At 31.0% G+C, this 27,513-nt stretch overlaps 1 protein-coding gene across 1 annotated transcript; it reads left to right on the top strand.

Moving 5' to 3' along the window:
- Position 1: 1 nt before the first annotated feature.
- Positions 2-25,620, top strand: LOC119602957 (histone-lysine N-methyltransferase, H3 lysine-79 specific). Its single transcript, XM_037954789.1, has 13 exons — positions 2-5; positions 229-335; positions 16,913-16,988; positions 17,119-17,202; positions 17,423-17,484; positions 19,345-19,542; positions 19,606-19,671; positions 19,739-19,942; positions 20,073-20,277; positions 22,132-22,583; positions 22,639-22,824; positions 22,894-23,063; positions 23,320-25,620. The coding sequence occupies exons 1-13, from the start codon at positions 2-4 to the stop codon at positions 24,959-24,961; spliced, it is 3,456 nt and encodes a 1,151-aa protein (XP_037810717.1). The 3' UTR covers positions 24,962-25,620.
- The last annotated feature ends 1,893 nt before the right edge of the window (positions 25,621-27,513 follow it).

The raw sequence follows: 27,513 nt of genomic DNA, 5'->3' as shown, positions 1-27,513 counted from the left end.
AATGTGTGGCTTTTAGAAAGTGAAATTATTTCTTTAACAAAGCGCTCGTGTGTGTGTGTTTAAAGTGCAACTTTAAAGCTGAAAGTGAATTTGTTTTTTTTTTCTTCTTAAAAAATCATTTATTAAAATTTGAAAAAAATAGTAAAAAAAAAATTATAATTATAATATTTTTCTTAAAGTTATTAAATCAACTAAACAAAAGTCATTAATTTTGTAAATAATAATCCATTAATATTATAAACAAATATTATCATCATTGGAATTTGCGTCTAAAATTATTTTGTCAGCATTATGGAATCGGAAGAAATAACAAACTAGTGGATGGTGTTTATAAGGTAAGTTTTTTGTTGTAGTTTACTATATTTTTAAAAAATTACAAATATTAGCTTGAGGCAGTTTTTATGAAGAAATTTTGTATAAGAAATGTTTAAAAATTATAAAAATTAATTATTTTTCAATATTTTGATACGATTTGTGGGTACATCGACTATAGTTCAGACTAAAGACAAACTGACTATTTGTTGACTATATAGTAAAACCAACACACTGGCTATAGTCTAGACAATAGATTGCCTAGTTCAGTTCTAGTTTAGTTTAGTTCATTTCTAGTTTAGTTCTAGTTCACTCCTAGTTCAGTTCTAGTTCAGTTCTAGTTCAGTTCTAGTTCAGTTCTAGTTCAGTTCTAGTTCATTTCTAGTTCAGTTCTAGTTCAGTTCTAGTTCAGTTCTAGTTCAGTTCTAGTTCAGTTCTAGTTCAGTTCTAGTCAGTTCTAGTTCAGTTCTAGTTCGTTCTAGTTCAGTTCTAGTTCAGTTCTAGTTCAGATCTAGTTCGGTTCTAGTTCAGTTTCTAGTTCAGTTCTAGTTCAGTTCTAGTCAGATCTAGTTCGGTTCTAGTTCAGTTCTAGTTCAGTTCTAGTTCAGATCTAGTTCGGTTAGTGTCAGTTCAGTTCTAGTTCAGTTCTAGTTCAGTTCTAGTTCAGTTCTAGTTCAGTTCTAGTTCAGTTCTAGTTCAGTTCTAGTTCAGTTCTAGTTCAGTTCTAGTTCAGTTCTAGTTCAGTTCTAGTTCAGTTCTAGTTCAGTTCTAGTTCAGTTCTAGTTCAGTTCTAGTTTAGTTCTAGTTCAGTTCTAGTTCAGTTCTAGTTCAGTTCTAGTTCAGTTCTAGTTCAGTTCTAGTTCAGTTTTAGTTCAGTTCTAGTTAAGTTCTAGTTAAGTTCTAGTTCAGTTCTAGTTCAGTTCTAGTTCAGTTCTAGTTCAGTTCTAGTTTTTTCTTGTTCAGTTCTAGTTCAGTTCTAGTTCAGTTCTAGTTCAGTTCTAGTTCAGTTCTAGTTCAGTTCTAGTTCAGTTCTAGTTCAGTTCTAGTTCAGTTCTAGTTCAGTTCTAGTTCAGTTCTAGTTCAGTTCTAGTTCAGTTCTAGTTCTAGTTCAGTTCTAGTTCAGTTCTAGTTCAGTTCTAGTTCAGTTCTAGTTTCTAGTTCTAGTTCAGTTCTAGTTCAGTTCTAGTTCAGTTCTAGTTCAGTTCTAGTTCAGTTCTAGTTCAGTTCTAGTTCAGTTCTAGTTCAGTTCTAGTTCAGTTCTAGTTCAGTTCTAGTTCAGTTCTAGTTCAGTTCTAGTTCAGTTCTATTTCAGTTCTAGTTCAGTTCTAGTTCAGTTCTAGTTCAGTTCTAGTTCAGTTCTAGTTAAGTTCTAGTTCAGTTCTAGTTCAGTTCTAGTTCAGTTCTAGTTCAGTTCTAGTTCAGTTCTAGTTCAGTTCTAGTTCAGTTCTAGTTCAGTTCTAGTTCAGTTCTAGTTTTTTTCTTGTTCAGTTCTAGTTCAGTTCTAGTTCAGTTCTAGTTCAGTTCTAGTTCAGTTCTAGTTCAGTTCTAGTTCAGTTCTAGTTCAGTTCTAGTTCAGTTCTAGTTCAGTTCTAGTTCAGTTCTAGTTCAGTTCTAGTTCAGTTCTAGTTCAGTTCAGTTTTCTTAGTTCAGTTCTAGTTCAGTTCAGTTCGTTCTATTTCAGTTCTAGTTCAGTTCTAGTTCAGTTCTCGTTCGTTCTTAGTTCAGTTCTAAGTTCTAGTCGTTCTAGTTCAGTTCTAGTTCAGTTCTAAGTTCAGTTCTAGTTCAGTTCTAGTTCAGTCTGTTAGTTCTAGTTCAGTTCTAGTTCAGTTCTAGTTCAGTTCGTCGTTCAGTTCTAGTTCAGTTCTAGTTCAGTTTCTTAGTTCAGTTCTAGTTCAGTTCTAGTCAGTTCTAGTTTCAGTTCTAGTTCAGTTTCTAGTTCAGTTCTAGTTCAGTTCTAAGTTCCACTTTCTAGTTCAGTTCTAGTTCAGTTCTAGTTCAGTTCTAGTTCAGTTCTAGTTCAGTTCTAGTTCAGTTCTAGTTCAGTTCTAGTTAGTTCTAGTTCAGATTCTTAGTTCAGTTCTAGTTCAGTTCTAGTTCAGTTCTAGTTCAGTTCTAGTTCAGTTCTAGTTCAGTTTCTAGTTCAGTTCTAGTTCAGTTCTAGTTCAGTTCTAGTTCAGTTCTAGTTCAGTTCTAGTTCAGTTCTAGTCAGTTCTAGTTCAGTTATAGTTCAGTTCTAGTTCAGTTCTAGTTCAGTTCTAGTTCAGTTCTAGTTCAGTTCTAGTTCAGTTCTAGTTCAGTTCTAGTTCAGTTCTAGTTCAGTTCTAGTTCAGTCTAGTTCAGTTCTAGTTCAGTTCTAGTTCAGTTCTAGTTCAGTTCTAGTTCAGTTCTAGTTCAGTTCTAGTTCAGTTCTAGTTCAGTTCTAGTTCAGTTCTTGATCAGTTATAGTTCTGTTCTACTTATGTTTTAGTTCACTTCTATTTCAGTTCTATTTGTCTTCATGCGAAGACAGTTTTTTTCGAGAAGAGTATCTTGCGGAAATTTTTCTATAAAAATCGTCTTGAAAAAAATATTTCAATACTTCATAATTTTCCTTAATTTTTTAAAAAAAAACTATTATCTAATTGTAAACAAGTTTAACTAAATTGTAATTTTATGGGCACCTAGGAAAAAGCTAAATAATAATTATTGGTGCCACATAAAATCACGTTTGGAAAACTCAAGCAAAAAATTTTCTAAGAGAACAAAGTGTTGTATAAGCAAACGTATAAATTAACACATTTTTGTAACAAAGACAAACAAAAAATTTCCTTTATTAAAAAAAGATTTAATGATAAACAATTTAATTACCAGAGATAAAAAAATAAAAATTATTTAACCATTTTAAGTCAAATGAAGAAAAGACAGCTGAAGAAAATCTATTTCCCGTTATAAACATTAAAGCAAATTAAGGAAAACTAAAGAAAAATTTCCACTAACACTGATTATTACAACACCTAAGGTGGCCAAAATTTGTTAAAAAAAAAAATCCAATTCGAAAATTTTTATTTGTCATGTTTGACCTTATAAAGGCAAAACAAATTGATAATCGATTAAATCACAAACTGCTATTTACAACAACAACAACATTTCAAACTCTAAACTACCTGTTTAACCAAAAGATCTGTTATAAATATAAGAAAAGAAAGAAAAACCTGCCACAAATCGAAAAAAGTGTATTAAATTAAATGAAAAGTTACACCCCAGAAAAACTAGACTTTCAAAATAAAGTTGATGACAAGTTAACACATACAACAACAAAAACAACAATAATAACTATTGCTGCAGCAGCAAAAACCATAATATTGAAACACGAGATGTTGCAAGTTAAATAGCAGCAAAAAACTAAAAATATATCATCATAGTTAGTTGCAACAAAACAACACACACACTTGTCTTTTGGTAAATATAAAGAAAAATTACCAACAAAAAAAACTTTAAATAAAAAATACAATAAATAATTGCAAAAGAAAATCATCATCATCACCACCACTACTACTAGCGGCAGCATCTTCATGAGCTTTAACATTATTTTCCATTTGTTGCAAGCAACATTATGTAATGTTTCTCTATAGTTGCTGCCTGCAGCTGGCGGTACGTGTTTTTTGGTATAAAAAAAAGAAAATTACCAGCTTATTTTTGTTTTATTTGTTGTTGTTGAAGCATGATTTTTTTTAGAAACAAATAAATTTATTTTGAAAAAAATTTGCAAAATTTTACGGAAAAATATTCACACGAGGTTATTGACATAAAGTGAATTGAGTTTTTTGAAGAATTCCGGAAGAACTTTAATAAAAGTTCGGAAAGGCAACTCTTAGAAAATTTTCAGTAGAAAAAAGTGTCAAAGATAACAACTAAAACTGAACTAGTACTGAACTAGTACTGAACTAGAACTGAACTAGAACTGAACTAGAACTGAACTAGAACTGAACTAGAACTGAACTAGAACTGAACTAAAACTGAACTAGAACTGAACTAGAACTGAACTGGAACTGAACTAGAACTGACTAGAACTGAACTAGAACTGAACTAGAACTGAATTAGAACTGAACTAGAACTGAACTAGAACTGAACTAGAACTGAATTAGAACTGAACTAGAACTGAACTAGAACTGAACTAGAACTGAACTAGAACTGAACTAGAACTGAACTAGAACTGAACTAGAACTGAACTAGAACTGAACTAGAACTGAACTAGAACTGAATTAGAACTGAACTAGAACTGAACTAGAACTGAACTAGAACTGAACTAGAACTGAACTAGAACTGAACTAGAACTGAACTAGAACTGAACTAGAACTGAACTAGAACTGAACTAGAACTGAACTAGAACTGAACTAGAACTGAACTAGAACTGAACTAGAACTGAACTAGAACTGAACTAGAACTGAACTAGAACTGAACTAGAACTGAACTAGAACTGAACTAGAACTGAACTAGAACTGAACTAGAACTGAACTAGAACTAGAACTGAACTAGAACTGAACTAGAACTGAACTAGAACTGAACTAGAACTGAACTAGAACTGAACTAGAACTGAACTAGAACTGAACTAGAACTGAACTAGAACTGAACTAGAACTGAACTAGAACTGAACTAACTAGAACTGAACTAGAACTGAACTAGAACTGAACTAGAACTGAACTAGAACTGAACTAGAACTGAACTAGAACTGAACTAGAACTGAACTAGAACTGAACTAGAACTGAACTAGAACTGAACTAGAACTGAACTAGAACTGAACTAGAACTGAACTAGAACTGAACTAGAACTGAACTAGAACTGAACTAGAACTGAACTAGAACTGAACTAGAACTGAACTAGAACTGAACTAGAACTGAACTAGAAATGAACTAGAACCACCGATTAAAGCTGCATATCATGGAAAAATATCCTTTATTAACATTATTATAAGGCTACAATTAATGCTTAAAAAAGCTTTTAGTTAAGACGATTTTGAACTTAAAATTTATTCTTTTTGGTGCTATATTATTAATTAAATTTAAGCTTTAATTTTCAACATTTTAAAGCATTAAATAGAGCATTAATCGTTGCTTTAAATTAAGCTTTAATCGCAATAATTATGCTTCTAGTTGAGCTTTATTTATAGTTTAAATTAAGTTTTAATCATAGATCAATTGGGCTTGATTTACAGAAATTTTTCAAAATAAAGCTTTTTTTCATTACTTTAAAACTAATTTCTATTCATTACATTTCTTTATCAATAAAATAAACCTCATCATCTTATTGACATCATTTAATTAGAATAGTTTTCAACTAAATTTAACAAATCATTTTAACATGCAAAAACCTTCTTCAAACATTTCCCCGTTTTGAGAAATTATAATATTTTGTTAACACACATTAATGAAACCCATCATGATTACAGTCACGATTTGTTTAATTATAGTTGAAAAAAAAAAATAATAACAATAAAAAAACAAACATTACATTTTTCATAACAAAAAACTTACTCATAAACGCAACTAATTTAAAATTTGTTGTCTAAGTAATGAATGTAATGAACTATTAGTAGTAAATGACCTTGAAATCATCTGTAAATCGCAACTAATTTAAGTTGAATATTTATGTATAATGAATTGATTCCCACGCCTTGATATGTAAGCACATAAAAAAAAACAACGATTCTCGTTCTTTTTAAACATAATAATCTTAATAGAAACGTACTTCAAGTTTATTTGTTTTTCGAAATCTTTAAAATAGATATAATGGAAAATAGTTTTAAAATAAATAAACAAATGTATAGAATTACTAAGTTAACACTGAGTTGGAAATATACATACATCATATATCAGTTGTTAATTGGCAGCATAAATAAAGTTAAATGAAGGCAAAATTGTTTAATATTTAAGGTTTTTGAAAATATTCACATTTAAAGCTTAATTTAGACTCTAAAAGAGATCTTTATAGAATGCTTGAAAATATGGTATGGAGCTTTAAATAAAGCTTTTTATAAAACAAAAATACATAGTAAATCAAAACTTAGTTAAGTCTAGAAAAGAAAGCTTAATTTGATCTATAGAAATAAACTTTATTGAAAGAACAAAACGAATTACAATGAAAGCTTTAATTTCACCTCAAATTAAACTTAATATAAAGTTTAAAAATACTTGTGATCAAAGTTTAACTGGTGATATATAAGTATTTTACAATTAAAGCTTAATTTGTACTATAAAAAGCTCTAGACTTAAAGCTTAATATAAGCATTAGTAAAATCTACTTTAAAGTTTTATTTATAGTATAAAACTAGTGCAAATAAAAGCTTAATTGACACTAGAAAAATATCTAAAATTAAAGCTTTATAAGCCTATAGTTTGAACTGCGAATTAAAGCTTCATTTGAAGTATAAAAAACATTACAATTAAAGCTTAACTTTAACAATTTAAAGATTTGTTAATAAAGCTTGTTTTAAAGTAGATAAGAAACTCCAATAAAAGCTTAATTGGAGTTTGAATTAATTAACTACAAAGAAAGCTTAATTTTATACGAAATAAAAATTAAACGTAAAATGTTTCAAAAACTTTAAACTTATATATCAATGATCAAAGCTTAAGTCGGAATATGGAAAGAACTACAACTGAAGCTTAATTTAAACAACAAATAGCTGACAATTTAAGCCTAATTTTAACAATAAGAATATCTTGAAAAATAAAATCCTATAAAAGCTTATTTGTGACTATAAAGTTATCTAAATATAAAGCTCTATTTGGTGTTATAGAAACTTAAAAAAAGTACAATTAAAGCTTCATTAAAAGTTTAAACATACCTGAGTTTGAGTCTTATTAAGACTATAAAAAGATCTACAATTAATGCTTAATTTGTGGTATAAAGAGCTCTACAATTAAAGTTTAATTTTTTAAAAGCTCAACAAATAAAACTTACTTTAAGCCATTAAAATACCAGTCTTTAAAGCTTAACTGAGACAACAAAGTAATCTACAATTTAAGCTTAACAGAGACAATAAAAAGGCGTGAAATTAGAGTTTTCGCAGCTTAAGTGGGACAACACAATAACATAGAATTAAAGCTTAACTCATACAATTAAACGGCATACGTTTAGAGCTTAACAGGGAGTAAAGTGAGGCCTACGATCGTGATTATAAAAAGATCTACGTTTAGAGCTTAAATTGAAGTACAAAAAAGCTTTAAAGTTAAAGTTTAATTTTATATTAAAAAAGCTTCAAAAATAAAGCTTAATTTAAGGCATAACGTAACAGCTTTTAAAGTTTAACAAAGACAACCACATAATCCACAATTAAAGCTTAACAGAGACAACAGAAAAGCTTATAATAACTGTTTAGTAAGGACTATAGAGAGCGCTACGATTAGGACTATAAAAAGTTCTAAGTTTAAAGCTTAATTTGAAGTATTAAAAGCTTAAAGTTAAAGTTCATTTTTAAATTACAAAATACTCTATAAATAAAGCTTAATTGAGGGAACAAACTACTGCCTTATTAAGTTTAACTAGGACAAGCAAAATAAGCAACAATTAAAGCTTTTCCGAGACTATAATGAGTTAAACGCTTAGAGCTGAACAGGGACTATAGAGGGGCCAGCGATCGGTACTATAAAAAGATGTACGTTTAAAGCTATAAAAAGATGTTTATTTGAGGTATAAAACCTATACAGTAAAAGTTTAAATTTGAATTAAAAAGCTCTGCATAAGGCATAAACTACCAGCTTTTGAAGCTTAACTAGGACAAACAAAATTAGTTGTAATTAAAGCTTTACTAAAATTATAATAAGGTAAACATTTGGAGCTTAATAGGGACAAAATTGAGGCCTACGATGGGGACTATAAAAAGATGTACGTTTAAAGCTTCATTTGAAGTTTAATTTTGAATTAAAAAGCACTACATATAATGCACAATTTAAGGCATAAACTACAAGCTTTTAAAGCTTAACTAGGAAACAAAATTAGCTGAAATTAAATTTATTGAGACTATAAAAAGGTGTACGTTTAGAGCTTAATAGGGACAAAAGTGAGGGCTACGATCGGGACTATAACGTTTAAAGCTTAATTTGAAGTGTAAAAAGTTATGCAATAAAAGTTTAATTTTGAATTAAAAAGCTCTAGATATAATACTCAGTATAAGGCACAAACTATCAGCTTTTAAAGCTTAACTAGGAGAAACGAAATTAGCTGAAATTAAAGCTTTACTGAGACTATAAAAAGGTGTACGTTTGGAGCTTAATAGGAACAAAAGTGAGGCCTACGATCGGGACTATAAAAAGATGTACGTTTAAAGCTTAATTTGAAGTATAAAAACCTATATAGTAAAAGTTTAATTTTGATTTAAAAAGCTCTAGATATAATGCTCAGTATAAGGCACAAACTATCAGCTTCTAAAGCTTAACTAGGAAACGTTTAAAGCTTAATTTGAAGTATAAAAGTTTAATTTTGAATTAAAAAGCTCTACATATAATGCTCAATATAAAGCATAAGCTTCTAGCTTTTAAAGCTTAACTAGGACAAACGAAACTAGCTGAAATTAAAGTTCTATTGAGCTTATAAAAAAGTGTACGTTTGGAGCTTAATAGGGATAAAAGAGAGTTTTACAATTGAAGTTTAATTTGATGAATAAAAACATCTATAAATGAAGATCAATTAAAACTTATTAAAGCTTTAACTTAAAGTGTAAAAATGTCCATAATTAAAGCTTAATTTAAACTACAGAATGATCCAAAATGAAAGCTTATTAAAGCTTTTCTCTATAACTGATTGTAGCTCTTAGATAGTTCGTTTATGTCTTAAAAATTTAAAAACAACAAATATTTAACACTCAAATGCTAATAAACCAAATAATATGTTTATATTTGACAAATTAAACATTTAAATAACAATTTTTTCCCCCAAATACCAGCTTTTTCAAAAGAAAACCTATGACAGCTAGCAAAAATATTTAAAAAATTTTGTGAAAAAAAAACACCTACACTTTAAAACAGACAAAGTATTTAAAAGATTGTACTACTCATTTTACTATTTAAACAATTAAATTTATTTAGCAAAAAAAAAAAAAATTGTTTATTTATTATATAAAAAAACTTGTGAAGTTTAGAGGGAGATTGTTGGCAAACCAACACTTTTTTTTATGATTTCATTACAAAAGAGTTTTATTGTTATTTATAATACCTTTTAACATTATTTCATTTACTATTTTTAATTTAATTTTTATTCTTTTATTATATAAAAGCCAAACCTTTTTTTATTACCTTTAAATTACATTTGAAAACAATTCCTTTTTTTCCCCTCTTACTGACTGCTTTTAAGGGGTTAATTTGTTTTACTTAAATGATGTCATTTTCTAAGTAATTTGTTGTTTTCGTAAAAAAAAAAATAAAAATATTTCTTGCTTAATTAACATTTAAATCTGTACATTTTTCTAAAAACAATTTTGCACAATTGTTTTTTTTTTCTACGAGCTTTCAAAATTTAATTGATATTTTTGCCGACTTTAATGAATCATTCATTGTTGAAATGTTGTTAATAATAAATTTGTTAAATATTAATAAATTATCTTGCTAGAGAACAAATATAATTGCATAATAAAATTCCTAAAAAACAGCTTTAGTATTCTAAAATTTGTACTTTCAGTATTCTCCAACTCCAAGCTTAATCTTAGGTCTTTTTATAAAAAAAGGCTTCAATTCTAATGCCGCTTTAAAGCTCCCCAGAACTGAAGCTTTTTTAAAGATCCCATTTAAGTAGCAATTGTAGGACTTCTCATACCAAAATAAAGCTTTAGTTACACATATGTCTGTTACTTCTAAGCTTCTTACTAACAATCACATATAAAGCTTTAATCGTAGGTCTTCATATGTATAAGACTTGCTACATCCCAATCAAAACTTTAAAAGCTTCCGATTAGGTAACTTTCATAACGATTTTTATACTCACAATTCGGCTTTTTAAACTATAAAAGATTGAAGTTCAAGCTAAATCTTATAGTACACAACAAGCTACAATTTAAGCTTTTTTTGAGCGTGTGAAAAGAGCTTAATTGAAAATAAAAGCTTAAAAACACTGCTAGCTATAACTGAAGCTTTCTTGCGTGCTTAAAGCTTAATTTAAGGGAAAAAATTGATTCTCGTTAGAAGTCTAATTTCGAGTATAAAAAATCTAAGTTTAAAGCTTAAGTGGAAGTTAAATTAGACATCAGTGTAAAGCTTATTTGTGGGATCTAAAATTTAAAACTTAATTTAAACTTAACAAAAGCTAATGATTAAAACTTAAAAGATCTATTTTTGAAGCTTAATTACGACACAAAAAGAGCTATGACATAAACTTATTTGGAGCTACACAAAAGTTGCAATTAAAGCTTTATTACAACAACAACAAAAAATCGCTGAGTTTAAAGTTTTCCAGGAGTATAATTAGATGTTGGATTGAAGCTTAATTGGGGTTACAAAAAAAGCTCCTATTAAAATTTTATTGCAACTACAAAAAGAGGTTCTATTAAAGCTTTTTAGGTGTATAAATATCCTTCGATTAAAACAGAAATAAGGACTTAAGATATGATTACAGCTTATTTAGGATTACAAAATAAGATACGATTTAAGCTTAGTCACATAGACTTACGATTGAAGCTTAATTAGGACTTTACCTAGATGTATAATTAAAGCTTAACTAAGACACACAAAGATTTACGATTGAAGCTTCATTGGGACTACAAAATGATCCAAGACTGAAGCCTAATTGCCACTACAAATTTAAGCTTAATTAGGGATTCTCCTAAACCTATGCTTAAAGCTTAATTGAGACTCAAATAGAGTTACAATTGAAGCTTAATTGGGACTATAAAATGATCTATGACTGAAGTTTAATTGACCCTACAAATTGGCCTACAATTGAAGCTCAATTATGACTTTGAGCCTAGACCTATGATTAAAGCTTAATTAAGACTCAAAAAGAGTTACGATTGAAGCTTCATTGAGACTACAAAATGATCTATGACTGAAGCTTAATTGCCACTACATATTGGACTACAATTGATGTTTAAATAGGACTTCACCTAGACCTACGATTGAAGTTTAACTGACGAACAAAAGGAGTTACGATTGAAACTTAATTGGGACTACAAAATCATCTATGATGAAGACTTTATTAACACTACAAATTGAAGCTGACCAAGACCTAAGATAGAAGCTTAACTGACGAACAAAAGGAGTTACGATTGAAGCTTAATTGGGACTACAAAATGATCTATGATGAAAGCTTTATTTACACTACAAAATGGCCTATGATTGAAACTTAATTAGGACTTCACCTAGACCTACGGTGAAAGCTTAACTGAGGCACAAAAGGAGTTACGATTAAAGCTTAAGTGGGACTACAAAATGATCTATGATGAAAGCTTTATTTACACTACAAAATTGCCTATGATTAAAGCTTAATTGGTACTACAAAAGGCATGGGATTAAAGCTTAAATAGGATTCAATGGGACTTACGATTAAAGCTTTATTAAGAGTTTAAATGGGCCTACAAAATAATATGCTATTGATGTCTAATTAGGTTTACAAAAAGAACTAAATTGGGACTAAGTTGAAGCTTAATTTAAAGTTATGCAAGTTCTACACTAAAAGCTTTCCTTGAACTAGTAAAAAACCTACGATTAAAACTTAAACTGTGACTATAACCAATTGACAAACTGTTAAAGAACAATCTTTTTTCTCTTTGCTAAATACCGAAATGTCAAGAGAATGACTAGACTAAATAGATTCTTTCACTGTAGAATATTATAAAACATTAAAAGTAATTTAAAAATAAATTTCCGTTACAAATGTTTTAAACTTATGTTAAGTGGAAACTATGAATGAATTAACACATATACTTTTTAGAGGAGGATTTCTGCCATTATTTTTGTGTTAAAAAAACCCCAAGAAAATCGCGTGTCATTTAAAATAACAAAAATAGTTTTATGACTATGAACAAGACAACATAAATTTATAATTAGCAAAAAAAAAAGGCAGAGATTTTAACATGTTTAACATAAAACGGAACAGAATTTGTAAAATAGATTACCAAATTACTAAAAGCGATTTAAATTGAAAAAAACATAAATGCAAATATATGAAATGTATAAAGAAACCTTATAACTGCTTAATAGTAGGTTTAAAAAAGGGAATCTTTTTTTTTTTTTGTTCTTCACTCTTTCTTTTTTTTATTATAAATAAAATGAAAATATGTTGCAAATTAAGGTGTGTGTTGGGAATTAGAATTAGAGAAAAAAATTCTCAGTTAAATCAACAAGCTGACAGCTAAACAGACAGCCGACTTAGGGAAAGACAGACAGACAGACAGACGTTCCAGCAAACTTATCGGCAAAGGGTATGTTTCCCTTTAAGCATTTATTTCTAACCACAATAAAATCATCATCATGACAAAAACATTATTATAAACATAACTTCATTATTATGTTTTTTTTTTTTTTTTTTTTTTTTGTGAGGAATTTATTAAAAGAACAAGTTGCTGTTTTAGTTGAAAGGTTTCCTTTCGTAAGCCACAAACCATGACTGTCCAACATGTCTGCATAACCAATCTAACAGTTAGTAATAAAGTAAAAGAACCTAAATTGTTTAGTACTCTTTTGTTGTTGCTTTTATTTTTTATTGTATAACAATTGGCTTTAGTTATTTGAAATGAGTTTTTTTTTTAGCAAAAAAAAAAAAAAAACTCTTTTTTCCCCATTTTTTTCCCTCAATATGACCATTTCCTTAAATGGTTTAAAGTTTTTTTTATTGTGCTTTTAAGTCTTAGTAGTTGCATTGTTTGCTTTGGAGTTTACTGTTTCTGCTTTCATGTGCCATAACTGACCAAAATGTAGGCTAATGTTTTTTTGTTCTCTATTGTTGTTGTCTATATTGTATTCTTTAATGGTTGAAATGCAATGAAAACGAATTGCAATTAGAACGTCAGGCAGCTAATCAGAAGAAAAAAAAAAATATTGAATTATATTGAATTTGATTTAGGTGATTAGTCTAAAAGCTTTACAGTAAAAAGCTTGAAGCTTTAATAGAAATTTGGGCTAACGATTGAGGATTGGCACCACAAAGAGACTCCATGCAGAAGGACCTTTAATTTAAGCTTAATTGAGACTACAAGATGAACTTAGATTAAAGCTTTATATAAATACAAATTTAAGCATACTTTCTACTAACATTGAAGCTTTATTTAAAGTTTAAAAATAACTACGTGTGAAGCTTAACCAAGTCTAGGAAAAGGCTTATATTAAAGCTTAATTGAGACTTCAATTGAAGCTTAACTGTAGCAAGAAACAAATCTACAATCAAAGCTTAGTTTAAACTACAGATATAACTAAGATGCAAGCTCATTTGGGATTTACCTACAGTTAATTTCAACTGCTTAAAGATCAATGAATCAAGGTATATTGGGACCACAAATATATATATCTATGATTGAAGATTTATTTGGACTGCACAGAGATCTCCAACTGAAGCTTAATTCCGTTTATTAAGTTTTAGTTCAGTTCTAGTTCGATTTTCGCTCAGTTCTAGTTCATTTCTAGTTCAGTTCTAGTTCAGTTCTAGTTCAGTTCTAGTTCAGTTCTAGTTCAGTTCTAGTTCAGTTCTAGTTCAGTTCTAGTTCAGTTCTAGTTCAGTTCTAGTTCAGTTCTAGTTCAGTTCTAGTTCAGTTCTAGTTCAGTTCTAGTTCAGTTCTAGTTCAGTTCTAGTTCTAGTTCAGTTCTAGTTCAGTTCTAGTTCAGTTCTAGTTCAGTTCTAGTTCAGTTCTAGTTCAGTTCTAGTTCAGTTCTAGTTCAGTTCTAGTTCAGTTCTAGTTCAGTTCTAGTTCAGTTCTAGTTCAGTTCTAGTTCAGTTCTAGTTCAGTTCTACTTCAGTTCTAGTTCAGTTCTAGTTCAGTTCTAGTTTAGTTCTAGTTCAGTTCTAGTTCAGAAACATGAAATAAGTATGTGTGTGATTAAGTGAGAACACATAAAAGGGGATTTTTTAGTACATTTTCGTACTTTGAAAAGTACTTTTTAAATTTTCTATAATACTTAACAAGAAACATTAATTTAAGCTTGTATAGCCCGGAGTTAGTGAAAACCTATAAAAGGAAACTTTTTGGTACTTTTTCGTACTACAAAAGGTACATTTTTAATTTTCTATAATATTGAAGCCTGATGCAAATCTGTAGAAAAGAATTTTTGGTACTTTTTCGTTCTATGATTGGAACTTTTTGGTTTTTATGGTCACACGCAGCAACCTAATTGAACGAAAATCTATAAAAGGGGACTTTCTGTTACTACAAAAGGTACCTTTTTAATTTTCTATAATATTGAAGCCTGACGGAAATCTGTAGAAAAGGATTTTTGGTACTTTTTCGTTCTATGATTGGAACTTTTTGGTTTTTATGGTCACACGCAGCAACCTAATTGAACGAAAATCTATAAAAGGGGACTTTCTGTTACTACAAAAGGTACCTTTTTAATTTTCTATAATATTGAAGCCTGACGGAAATCTGTAGAAAAGGATTTTTGGTACTTTTCGTTCTATGACTGGTACTTTTTGGTTTTTATGGTCACACGCAGCAACCTGATTGAACGAAAATCTATAAAAGGGGACTTTCTGGTGCTTTAGTTTTAGTTCAGTTCTGTTCTAGTTCTGTTCTAGTTCTGTTCTAGTTCTGTTCTAGTTCTGTTCTAGTTTTCTAGTTCTGTTCTAGTTCTGTCTAGTTCTGTTCTAGTTCTGTTCTAGTTCTGTTCTAGTTCTGTTTCTAGTTCTGTTCTAGTTCTGTTCTAGTTCTGTTCTAGTTCTGTTCTAGTTCTGTTCTAGTTCTGTTCTAGTTCTGTAGTTCTGTTCTAGTTCTGTTCTAGTTCTGTTCTAGTTCTGTTCTAGTTCTGTTCTAGTTCTGTTCTAGTTCTGTTCTAGTTCTGTTCTAGTTCTGTTCTAGTTCTGTTCTAGTTCTGTTCTAGTTCTGTTCTAGTTCTGTTCTAGTCCAGTTCTAGTTAGTTCTAGTTCAGTTCTAGTTCAGAACATAAAAATAAGTATGTGTGTGATTAAGTGAGAACACATAAAAGGGGATTTTTTAGTACATTTTCGTACTTCGAAAAGTACTTTTTAAATTTCCTATAATACTTAACAAGAAACATTAAATTAAGCGTGTATAGCCCGGAGTTAGTGAAAACCTATAAAAGGAAACTTTTTGGTACTTTTTCGTACTACAAAAAGTACATTTTTTAATTTTCTATAATATTGAAGCCTGACGCAAATCCGTAGAAAAGGATTTTTGGTACTTTTTCGTTCTATGATTGGAACATTTTGGTTTTATGGTCACACGCAGCAACCTAATTGAACGAAAATCTATAAAAGGGGACTTTCTGGTACTACAAAAGGTACCTTTTTAATTTTCTATAATATTGAAGCCTGACGGAAATCTGTAGAAAAGGATTTTTGGTACTTTTTCGTTCTATGATTGGAACTTTTTGGTTTTTATGGTCACACGCAGCAACCTAATTGAACGAAAATCTATAAAAGGGGACATTCTGGTACTACAAAAGGTACCTTTTTAATTTTCTATAATATTGAAGCCTGACGGAGATCTGTAGAAAAGGATTTTTGGTACTTTTTCGTTCAATGACTGGTACTTTTTGGTTTTTATGGTCACACGCAGCAACCTGATTGAACGAAAATCTATAAAAGGGGACTTTCTGGTGCTTTAGTTTTAGTTCAGTTGTAGTTCTGTTCTAGTTCTGTTCTAGTTCTGTTCTAGTTCTGTTCTAGTTCTGTTCTAGTTCTGTTCTAGTTCTGTTCTAGTTCTGTTCTAGTTCTGTTCTAGTTCTGTTCTGTTTTAGTTCTGTTCTAGTTCTGTTCTAGTTCTGTTCTAGTTCTGTTCTAGTTCTGTTCTAGTTCTGTTCTAGTTCTGTTCTAGTTCTGTTCTAGTTCTGTTTTATTTATTCGATTGAAGCTTTTTTGCCGTTTATCGCTAACTGCCTAAAATGTATTTAAAACATTACTTTCATGCTTGGCTGGATAAGGGAAACCCTATCTATCTGCAGTTTTTTTGTCTTACCTCTTTGCTTTAAGTTTGACACATAAATTAAGCTGGTAAATAATACAAATAGAAAAAAATATTTAACCATTTTTGTTTCTGCCAGCAACTTCTTTCAAATACTTTGGTACTATTCATAAGTACAATGAGAAAAGTATGCTGGTACTTCTCTTTTTTTTATAAAATTTTTTGTTTAATAAAAAAAGAATGCGTTTTGTAGTTAAATGATTGTTTGTTTAAAGCACAAATTGTTGTGGTTTTGTTGGAAAAAAATTGTAAAAAGGTGTGTAGCACTAACGCAATTGTAAAGATACGTTGACACAGCAAGAGGGTTTGATGTTAGGTTTGTAGCTTAAGTCTTTTGTTTAGTTTATAGAACAAATGTTAAGGTCGAATTCATTAGTAGAATAGGCTTAAGGAATTTTATGACAAATTTGTTATTTTTTTGTTTGTTGTTGTTAGTACTTTGTTTTTTATTTTTAATATTAATTTTTAATTAATTTATTTATTTAATTATTTTTCTGCTAATTTTAGAACATCTTAGAGAAATTCAATCCCGGTGCCCGTCAATTAATCTCAGCTGGCAAGGGTTATCTAAAGTCATTACATGGTGAGTGAGATCATTGATTTAGAAAAAAATTCTTTATATAAAAATAAATCTGATCTGTTGATTATTTAAAAACTATTATTAAATTTATTTATTATTTTATCTAACAAAATTTTTTTCATGCAAATTGCAGGTGCTGCAACATCTGCTCGTTTATTTAATGAAGCATTGGCTAAAATTGCCATGAATGCTCAACACAGTGGAACCGGCGATATTGGTAAGTTGGGATTTATTAACTTTGTTTGGTTTAAAAATAAGTTTTGTTTTTTGTTTAAAGGCAATTATGTTTGTGTTTTTTATTATTAATAATAATGTTTGTAGGTTAAATTTGTTTTTATTTTAAAACTTGTTTTTACACAAATTGTTTTGTTTAATTTTATATTAATGATTTAAAAACACAAAAAAATTTATTTTAATATTTTTTTTTTGTTTTTAAGGAGCGGCTTTGCTAAATGTTGTTAGTGTTTATAAGGAAATACAAGAACAGCAAATGAATATTGTAAGTAATTTTTTTTTTAAATTTTAATTGATTATATGTTTAACTAAACATAAAACATTTCCGTATGACATAAAACTATTTGAAGTCAAAAACTATAATTCATAAATTTTGTGCAAACTTTGAGGATCAGTCCTACTTTAGTTGAAGAGCAGTTCTAGTTTAGTTGTAGATCAGTCCTACTTTAGACGTAGATTAGTTCCAGTTCAGTTGAAGATCATTTCTTCTTCCCTTGAAGATCAATTCTACTGCTGTAGATTAGTTTTAGTTCAGTTATACATTAATAAAATGGACTACAGTTAAACATCTTACAGATCAGTTCTAGTTTATTTGTAGTTCTAGTTGTAAATCAGTTCTAGTTTAGTTGTAGATCAGCTATAATTCTGTTGAATATCGGTTCTACTTTAGATGTAAAACAGCTCTCCTTTAGTTGAAGATCAGTTCAGTTTTATTTGTAGATCAGTTCTAGTTTAGTTGCAGATCAGTCCTACTCTAAACGTAGATCAGATCCCAATCTAATTTAGATCTGTTCTAGTTCAGATCAGTTCTGGTTCTGTTGTATTGTATTCTATTTAAGCTGAAGATCAGTTCTAATTATGTTGCAGATCAATTCCACATCTGTTTCAGTTCATTTGTAGATCAGTTCTAGTTTAGTTGTAGATCAGATCTACTACAGTTGTAGATCAGTTCTAGTTTAGTTGCACATCAGTCCTACTCTAAACGTAGATCAGATTCCAATTTAATTTAGATCACTTCTAGTTCAGTTGTAGATTAGTTTCATTTTAGTTGTAGATCAGTTCTGCTTGTTCTGTTGTATTGTATTCTATTTAAGCTGAAGATCAGCTCTAATTAAGTTGTAGATCAATTCTAGATATGTTTCAGTTCATTTGTAGATCAGTTCTAGTTTACTTGTTGATCAGATCTACTACAGTTGTAGATCAGTTCTAGTTTAGTTGCAGATCAGTCCTACTCTAAACGTAGATCAGATCCCAATCTAATTTAGATCAGTGTTTCATTACAGTTGTAGATCAGTTCTGGTTCTGTTGTATTGTATTCTATTTACGCTGAAGATCAGTTCTAATTATGTTGTAGATCAATTCCACATCTGTTTCAGTTCATTTGTAGATCAGTTCTAGTTTAGTTGTAGATCAGATTTACTACAGTTGTAGATCAGTTCTAGTTTAGTTGCACATCAGTCCTACTCTAAACGTAGATCAGATTCCAATTTAATTTAGATCACTTCTAGTTCAGTTGTATATTAGTTTCATTTTAGTTGTAGATCAGTTCTGCTGGTTCTGTTGTATTGTATTCTATTTAAGCTGAAGATCAGCTCTAATTAAGTTGTAGATCAATTCTAGATCTGTTTCAGTTCTAGTTTAGTTATAGATCAGATCTACTACAATTGTAGATCAATTGAAGGTCGGTTTTATTTTAGTAGTTCAGTTGTGTATAAGATCTAGTTCAGTTAAAGATCAGTTCTAGTTTATACGTCGATCAGTTTCATTTCTACTTCAGTTTCAGTTCAGTTATAAATCAGTTCTAGTTCAGTTGTATATAAGCTCTAATTTAGTTGAAGATCAGTTCTACTTCAGTCTTAGATCACTTCTGTTTAGTTCTAGATCAGTTCTACTTTAGATCTAGATCGCTTTTAGTTTAGTTTTAGATCACTTTTATACAGTTGAGGATCAGTTTTTGTTCAGTTGAAGATCAGTTTCGCTTTAGTTGTAGATCGCTTCTAGTTTTATTTCAGTTATGGATCAATTCTAATTCAGTTGAAGATCACTTCTACTTCAGTAAAAGATCAATTCTACTTAAGTTATTTCAGTTTCCATTAAAATTCCTCTTTTTTCCATTTTCTTCCAGTTAAAAGCCTTTTATGTGGATTTACTAGTGCCATTAGAAACCAATCTGGAAAAGGACACAAAAGTAGTGCAGCACGAACAAAAGAAATTCATGCAACAGCATAAAGTGCGCATGGAATCGTATCACAAGGCGGTGACTACCATGAAAAAACAGCGCAAGAAAAAAGCTAGTCCAGAAAATACCGAAAAGGAACTAAGGGTAACTGAGAAATAAACTATTTCCTTCAAAAAATTCTAATAAAATAATTTTTTCCCTTTAAAGACCTTACAAATTTTGGAAGATCAAAAGAAAAAATTGGATGCCTTCTGTGAGCAAAGTTATAAAAATGTAAGTTTGTGGGCAAAAAAAAAAACTATAAAAAAGAATGAAGGCATAAATTTGTATTTTTTCTCAGGCCATGACTCAAGAACGTCGCCGCTATGGTTTCGTTTTGGAACGTCAATGTTCGATAGCAAAACATTGGATGGCTTATCATACAACTGGCAAAAGCGTAATTGATAATCATTTGGAAAATTGGCAAGAAATTGCTGCATCACGTGAGATTTTACCCACTACGGTATATGATGGTAATTCAATGCTAATAGGCAATAAAAGATTGGTAAGTAAACAAAACTAAATTAACATACATACACACACAAGAAATACGCATACACATATGTATGTTTGTGTTTAATCATGCTATTTTGCAAAAATTTTTTAAATTTTGTTGTTTTCCTTCATCTTCTTAGGAACGTCTTAAAGATTCTGATGATTCACACGCTTCAAATCAATCGAATCAGTTGAAAAAATCCCGTAGTGTTGATGCACCATTCGGTGATATGAGGACATTGCATGAAACCAATATACCACCATATACACAAAATTCTTTGCCACGTGCCAAATCGGATTTCAATTTAAATAGTTCCGGTTCGAATTCAACAACAACTGTTATAGGTGAGTGTTGGAAGAAACTGAAATTATCAAATATATTCTAGTTCCCGAGAAGATCGGTTCAAGTTCAGTTGCAGATCATTTGTAGTTCAGTACGTTTCTAGTTCAGTTCTAGTTTAGTTCTAGTTCAGTTCTAGTTCTGTTCTAGTTCTGTTCTAGTTCTGTTCTAGTTCTGTTCTAGTTCTGTTCTAGTTCTGTTCTAGTTCTGTTCTAGTCTGTTCTAGTTCTGTTCTAGTTCTGTTCTAGTTCTGTTCTAGTTCTGTTCTAGTTCTGTTCTAGTTCTGTTCTAGTTCTGTTCTAGTTCTGTTCTAGTTCTGTTCTGTTCTGTTCTGTTCTGTTCTGTTCTAGTTCTGTTCTGTTCTGTTCTAGTTCTGTTCTGTTCTAGTTCTGTTCTGTTCTAGTTCTGTTCTAGTTCTAGTTTCTGTTCTAGTTCTGTTCTAGTTTCTGTTCTAGTTCTGTTCTAGTTCTGTTCTAGTTCTGTTCTAGTTCTGTTCTAGTTCTGTTCTAGTTCTGTTCTAGTTCTGTTCTAGTTCTGTTCTAGTTCTATTCTAGTTCTGTTCTAGTTCTGTTCTTGTTCTGTTCTAGTTCTGTTCTAGTTCTGTTCTAGTTCTGTTCTATGTTCTGTTCTAGTTCTGTTCTAGTTCTGTTCTAGTTCTGTTCTAGTTCTGTTCTAGTTCTGTTCTAGTTCTGTTCTAGTTCTGTTCTAGTTCTGTTCTAGTTCTTTCTAGTTCTGTTCTAGTTCGGTCTAGTTCTGTTCTAGTTCTGTTCTAGTTCTGTTCTAGTTCTGTTCTAGTTCTGTTCTAGTTCTGTTCTAGTTCTGTTCTAGTTCTGTTCTAGTTCTGTTCTAGTTCTTTTCTAGTTCTGTTCTAGTTCTGTTCTAGTTCTAGTTCTGTTCTGTTCTAGTTCTGTTCTAGTTCTGTTCTAGTTCTGTTCTAGTTCTGTTCTAGTTCTGTTCTAGTTCTGTTCTAGTTCTGTTCTAGTTCTGTTCTAGTTCTGTTCTAGTTCTGTTCTAGTTCTGTTCTAGTTCTGTTCTAGTTCTGTTCTAGTTCTGTTCTAGTTCTGTTCTAGTTCTGTTCTAGTTCTGTTCTAGTTCTGTTCTAGTTCTGTTCTAGTTCTGTTCTAGTTCTGTTCTAGTTCTGTTCTAGTATGTTCTAGTTCTGTTCTAGTGGGGTCTGTTCTAGTTTGTTCTAGTTCTGTATCCTAGTTCTGTTCTAGTTCTGTTCTAGTTCTGTTCCTAGTTCTGTTCTAGTTCTGTTCTAGTATCTGTTCTAGTTCTGTTCTAGTTCTGTTCTAGTTCTGTTCTAGTTCTGTTCTAGTTCTGTTCTAGTTCTGTTCTAGTTCTGTTCTAGTTCTGTTCTAGTTCTGTTCTAGTTCTGTTCTAGTTCTGTTCTAGTTCTGTTCTAGTTCTGTCTAGTTCTGTCTGTTCTAGTTCTGTTCTAGTTCTGTTCTAGTTCTGTTCTAGTTCTGTTCTAGTTATGTTCTAGTTCTGTTCTAGTTCTGTTCTAGTTCTGTTCTAGTTCTGTTCTAGTTCTGTTCTAGTTCTGTTCTAGTTCTGTTCTAGTTCTGTTCTAGTTCTGTTCTAGTTCTGTTCTAGTTTTGTTCTAGTTCTGTTCTAGTTCTGTTCTAGTTCTGTTCTAGTTCTGCTCTAGTTCTGTTCTAGTTCTGTTCTAGTTCTGTTCTAGTTCTGTTCTAGTTCTGTTCTAGTTCTGTTCTAGTTCTGTTCTAGTTCTGTTCTAGTTCTGTTTTAGTTCTGTTCTGATTCTGTTCTAGTTCTGTTCTAATTCTAGAGTCGAGCCTATAGACTGATCTATAGTCAAAAAAGTCCACATTTGATTAAAAAATTTCCTTTCTTTCTAGCTAACGATCATTCCGATCACGGCCATTGGGATCAACGTACTGTTGTCAAGGCCCTCTATGCCTACATGCCCTCGGGAGAAAACCAGCTGCCTTTTGAAGAAGGTGATCGTATTGCTTTGGTGGGAGGCAAAGCTAAAGGCTGGCAATTTGGAGAAAATTTACGTACACAAATGTTTGGTTGGTTCCCGGTGGCCTATACCAATGCTGATCTAATCGTCGATAATAAAATGAATAAAATGGAAAGAGAACGTCCCGAAAGATCCAATGATCGTTATGAGAATATGCATTACGAAAGACAAAGTGGAGGAGGAATGCGTAATAGTTATCATGAGAATTACAATGATATGGATAATCAACAAGAAATGGAAAGTGATTCAACTTATCGTAGGGATCGACACGAGGAAGCATCGCCAACAAGAATGTTTGGGGATACTTACAGGAATCAGAAGAAGGTAAGGAAGAGTGTTATTATATGTGGGCATTTATTTTATATTCAATATTTTCTAGTACCGCCCTTCTTCCTCGGGCAATCCTAGGCCGGGACCACCACCCACCTTACCGGCTCCAGTGCCTTCGGCTCAATCCTCAGCACGCATGCTGAATTCTTCCCAGAGTTTTTGTGCTCCCAATGGCAGCCAGTCGGCCATTGAAAGACGCAACAAGAAACTGCAGAATGGCAATCAAATAACACATGTGAGTTTTTAAAAATCCCTTAAAACCCCTTTAACCGAATTAGAGAATTGTGCGGTTTTCTAATTAAAGAATCGTTTATTTTTAACACGACAGCAATCGTCCATGAATCAATTGAAACCAGCGGCCGCTGCCAAAACCTCTTTGCACAGTAGCAATGATAGCGGTTTTGCCAATGAACCACCACCCCAACCGGAGGTGGACTATTCAGATGAGGAACAAACTAGTCGTGTGCCCATACGGTAGGTAGAGTTATTCTTTAAGGTTGGGTTTGTTTTGTGTTAATAACCCTTTTCTCATGAAAGCTACTAATTCCTTTAGAGTTTATTTTGGTTTCTTTTTTGTTTTAATACGCCATTTTTCTGTTCTTTTTGTGTTTATTTTCATATTTTTTGGAACATTTTTTTATGTGTTTTCATTGCTCCCTTTATAAAATGCTAAACTGCCAAAAAAAACCTTAAAAACCCCTTTAAAAACATTAAATCGCTTGAACTGTAGACGTCGCGCCGATACCAATACCCATATATCCACCAATCGCGAGATAGCTTCTTGGACTTTGAATCGTAATTTCCGCAGTAGTGTAGACAGCCAGATAGACGACAAAAGTCTTAAGACTTTGAATCGTAATTCCGCTAAAATGCGTTACGATTTGATAGCCAGTGATGATGAAATACTCCAGGCCTCCTCGGGTGGCATTAAACGCACCAAATCTTTTTGGAAATTTGGAGGCGGCAGACATGATGACATTTTAGCGGGCATGTCTTTGTGGCAGCACCGTGATTTGGTGGCTGCTCCCAATATGGAGGAGTTAAGGGATGAGGGTTATCGCACTACCAGCAGTAAAATGGAAAGTGAACGGGAAATGGAGGGTAATGACACTTTAAATAAGAGTACTTCCAATAATTCCACATCCTCACAAGAAAAACATGACAAACATTTGGTGGAACAGGGAAGAGGGCGCAAGGATAGTGTCACCAGTTTGGAAATGTATGATGATGACGAGAATATTTATGGTTTGACGCCCATGGTTAGAGAATCCATGCCCATGCGCAGTAATAATAACAATTTTACCCCCAAATCCAGAATGAAGATCATGAAAACTATCGAGATAGATATAGAAAATCCCACAGAATCGGAGCGTTTAAGTACCATAAAACGTAATCAAAAAGAGTATCAAAAAGAATACCGGGAAAATACCCTAAATCGTAATTCTATAATGGAAAATAAAAAACAAAATTCTTTGGGAAATCGAGGACAAAATTCAAATCACAAAAAGTCCTATGATATTCCCAAGAATTCACACAATATGGGCCAAAATAAAAATATGAATGGAGCCGCCCCTAATCGTGCTAATAAACAAACGGAAATGTTTCCCTCTACCGAAAGTGAGGCGGGAGAAAGTGAATTGGATAATGGCACTTTAAAAATGAGTGATGTTAATAATTTTTTCGACAACAATGGCAATAGTGGGGGCATCATAATGAAGACCGTTAAGCGGAAAGATATTTTGAAACAATACTATACCAGTGAGGATGATTCGGATGATCCAGAAATCAAATCCACCAGTTCAGATCCTTATGATTGTATTGTGATCAATGATCATTTGGTAAGAAGAGATGAAAAGCAGAGGAGAGCCATGCAAATGCAGGAACATCAAATGGAATTTCAAACCTTTAGATCTTCCACCTCTAATACGAATCTGCAGCAAAATGGCAATAATATGAACATGAATACAAATCCGAAAAAGAAATCGGAAAGAAGAGAACCAAGTGAACGCAGAGGAGGTGGCGAACAGGAGCAAGAAAGATCACGTTCTTCCAAATCTTATGAACAACACCAACAACAGCAGCAGCAACAGGAACAAATGCGTTATCAAGATTCTACTTTAACCCGACAATCAAATTCCTCCCTTAACACTCCCACAGCCACCATATTGCCCCGTACCCGACTTATGAAATCTTCCAATATGTCCAGCATGACTTTGGAAAGAAATACAAACTCCCAATCCCAACAGAAATCTTTAAGTGATCGTGATAAACATTATGGTAAAACTTATGGACCCTGGTATGATTTCTGGGATCAACAGGATCAGCAGCAGCAAATGCAACAACAACAGCAAAATAAAAATAAAATGAAATAGTTTTAATGGACACCGACATGAAACGGGAAATTTAACCCAACTCTCCACTTTTTCTTACGGGAGAAGAAATTGTTCAAAAAAAATTTTTCAATAAAACAAGGAAGAGGGAGTTAAATTGTTAAAATCATATAAAAAATAAGTGGATTTTTAAAAAAATCTACAAATTGTAAGAGTCTTGTTTTAAATGTAAATTATTATAGAAAAAGTCATTATTAAAAAAAGAAAAGAAGATAAAACGTTAAAAAGGTTAAATATCTGGTAAAAATTACAACAATCCCCCGATTTATAACGATTCCATCAAATCGTTAATAAAAACAAAGACGTAAATCGAGGAATTACTGTAAATATGCAAAAACGACTCTGTTTTTCATTTTCAATAAGAAAAACGCCGTAGTTTGCTTTGTTTACATAACAACACAGCTGGGAGTTATTCATTTTTATTTCAATAACTTAACGATTTCATATTTTAAAACAGTGTTTTACAAATTTCTGATGTAAATAACAAACAAGCATTTGTTTTAAGTTTCTTAATTTAACTTAATATTTCATATACTCATGATATTTTGTATTTTTTTTATTAATTAAAGCGTTTTATTTCTTTATAAACCCCTTGCAAAACCTTTTTAAATCGTATTCCAACCTTTTTTTCTTTTATTCTTTTTTTTATAGCCAGGGTGGTGCCTATCGTAATAGATTTATAGATTTTTAGTTAATACAAAATATTTCTTTATATAAAATTAAATTTTAAACATTTTTAAGCTAAATTTCATTTTTTCCACTCCCAAATGTTAAAAAAAAGTTTGCTATATAGTTTATTATAAGTTTTATTATTGTATATAAGTTTTTTTTTCTGATTGTATGAAAATATTTTTATAAATTTAATATTTTATTATATTCTTGTTAAATAATAACAGAGCTTCCCAATTCGCCACGGTGAAATTGCGTCATACAACCACAAATGATCGTTCGGCTCCTATGATTTATAGATGTATAAATAAGTGAAATTTTGAAAAAAAGTGAAATTATTAAAAATTTTCTATATATTTTATTTTGTAAGTTTTTCTTGTGTTTTTATATATGCATATAAATATTAGTAATAAGGTTTTTTTTTTTTTTTAAAATATTAAGTTTTAATGTTTAAATGTGTTTTTAAATACTTTTTAAATAAAGTTCAATATTTTTTTTCTTTAAAATTTAAACTGTTGTTTTAAAATTAAAAAACGGTAAAGAATTAATAGAAAACCTGGACCTAAATCTTGCACAATTAAAGTGAAACTTGTAAAATTCAATATTTTCTAAAATTATTCAAATCTAGATTTTGAAAAGAGAAAGTCGAAAGAGTGCAATGTAAATCGATTAACAGAAATAGAACAGAACTAGAAAAGAACTAGAGCAGAACTAGAATAGAACTAGAACAGAAACTAGAACAGAACTAGAACAGAATTAGAACAGAATTAGAACAGAACTAGAACAGAACTAGAACAGAACTAGAACAGAACTAGAACAGAACTAGAACAGAACTAGAACAGAACTAGAACAGAACTAGAACAGAACTAGAACAGAACTAGAACAGAACTAGAACAAAACTAGAACAGAACTAGAACAGAACTAGAACAGAATTAGAACAGAACTAGAACAGAACTAGAACAGAACTAGAACAGAACTAGAACAGAACTAGAACAGAACTAGAACAGAACTAGAACAGAACTAGAACAGAACTAGAACAGAACTAGAACAGAACTAGAACAGAACTAGAACAAAACTAGAACAGAACTAGAACAAAACTAGAACAGAACTAGAACAGAACTAGAACAGAATTAGAACAGAACTAGAAGAACTAGAACAGAACTAGAACTAGAACAGACTAGAACAGAACTAGAATAGAACAGAACTAGAACAGAACTAGAACAGAACTAGAACAGAACTAGAACAGAACTAGAACAGAACTAGAATAGAACAGAACTAGAACAGAACTAGAACAGAACTAGAACAGAACTAGAACAGAACTAGAACAGCACTAGAACAGAACTAGAACAGATCTAGAACAGAACTAGAATAGAACTAGAACAGAACTAGAATAGAACTAGAACAGAATTAGAACAGAACTAGAACAGAACTCGAACAGAACTAGAACAGAACTAGAACAGAACTAGAACAGAACTAGAACAGAACTAGAACAGAACAGAACTAGAACAGATCTAGAACAGAACTAGAATAGAACTAGAACAGAACTAGAATAGAACTAGAACAGAATTAGAACAGAACTAGAACAGAACTCGAACAGAACTAGAAAAGAACTAGAACAGAACTAGAACATAACTAGAACAGAACAGAACTAGAACAGAACTAGAACAGAACTAGAACAGAACTAGAACAGAACTAGAACAGAACTAGAACAGAAATAGAACAGAACTAGAACAGAACTAGAACAGAACTAGAACAGAACTAGAACAGAACTAGAACAGAACTAGAACAGAACTAGAACAGAACTAGAACAGAACTAGAACAGAACTAGAACAGATCTAGAAGAGAACTAGAACAGAACTAGAACA

This window comes from Lucilia sericata, unplaced genomic scaffold, assembly GCF_015586225.1.
Source record: "Lucilia sericata isolate MDLA Ls3-8-SP2 unplaced genomic scaffold, ASM1558622v1 Contig000265F_arrow, whole genome shotgun sequence".
Classification (NCBI taxonomy): domain Eukaryota; kingdom Metazoa; phylum Arthropoda; class Insecta; order Diptera; family Calliphoridae; genus Lucilia; species Lucilia sericata.
This window is presented reverse-complemented; position numbering and strand designations above follow the sequence as displayed.

Coding starts and splice junctions, on each gene's coding strand:
- LOC119602957 (XM_037954789.1), top strand. Junction 16,989..17,118: donor TTATCTAAAGTCATTACATG/GTGAGTGAGATC, acceptor TGCAAATTGCAG/GTGCTGCAACATCTGCTCGT. Junction 17,485..19,344: donor AAGAACAGCAAATGAATATT/GTAAGTAATTTT, acceptor ATTTTCTTCCAG/TTAAAAGCCTTTTATGTGGA.